The sequence below is a fragment of the Monoraphidium neglectum genome (assembly GCF_000611645.1).
Source record: "Monoraphidium neglectum strain SAG 48.87 unplaced genomic scaffold scaffold06454, whole genome shotgun sequence".
Lineage (NCBI taxonomy): Eukaryota > Viridiplantae > Chlorophyta > Chlorophyceae > Sphaeropleales > Selenastraceae > Monoraphidium > Monoraphidium neglectum.
Window position 1 is genome coordinate 900 of NW_014007187.1, and position 939 is coordinate 1838.

Sequence of the window (939 nt, forward strand, 5' to 3'; positions counted from 1 at the left end):
TACAATACATCAAGTTTCCAGCAGCGAGAGGAGAATCCCTGGCTCCGCAAGGGGGTGACGCCCTCAACCTTCAAGGCAAGAGGAGTCAGCGGGTGCGGTCAAGTCGAGAATTGGTAAGACGGCGCACGCCTCCTTGGCAAGAGAGACAAGCAAGCCTCCTTCCAAGCGAAGCGGTCAGAGCAGCGGTCGTCTAGGTGATGAACGGGGCATCAATCCAGATGGCAGCGCAGTGTCGCCTCGTTACGTCGAACCATGACACGCGTGGCCGCCCCACGGCGCGCGGGCCATGGGCGGCGTTCCAAAGCGCCAGGTTACGCAGACGAGTGACACCGCATCGGTTGGAGAATTTGGATGGGCTGGGTGGTAGGTATGTCGAGCTTCCCACAGATTGTCTAGCAACACATCCATATGTGCATCAAATCTACACAAGAACAGCTGCCGAGGCCCCGAACAGCCGCAAACAAGAAACGCAAGGCCAGCCGGGTCTCCAGCATGTGCTTGCCATTCGCCGCCGCCCCGCGCCGCCGAGTGGTCCAGCTCCTGCTGCGCTTTGGGCGTCACTTGGCAGTGCTGCCGCGCCGCGCACAAGCGGCTGAACGCATCGCGGCCCGCGGCGCGGACCTCTGACTTGCATCGCCGCACGAAGCAGAGCAGCGTCTGGTGCCACACGACGGGCATGGTGCGCTCGTCGTCCGCGAAGCGCGTCAAGTGCTCCGCCATGGCGTCGAACACCCTTGAAAGAAGTGGAGAGGGCGAGAAATTGACGAAGCGGGGGCGGGGGACGAGGGTTGGTCGGGGAGCGGGGGAATTACGGCCCGGCGGCGCCCCTTGCGGTCAAGCTTCGTCATAGTGCGACGCGGCACTCAGCAAGGGGATTCATCTTGTGTTGCAATCATGAAAATTGCAAACGTGTGTTCATGAGTGTGGGTGTGGGTATGG

The 939-nt window shown here is 61.6% G+C and overlaps 1 protein-coding gene across 1 annotated transcript; it reads right to left on the bottom strand.

Annotated features, from left to right (window-relative positions):
- Positions 1-462: 462 nt before the first annotated feature.
- MNEG_16513 (hypothetical protein) lies at positions 463-720 on the bottom strand (the record flags this gene model as incomplete). The annotated part of the gene is made up of 1 exon (XM_014035017.1): positions 463-720. A coding segment is annotated over one exon (258 nt), but the record flags the coding sequence as incomplete, so codon positions are not given.
- Between the last annotated feature and the right edge of the window lie 219 nt (positions 721-939).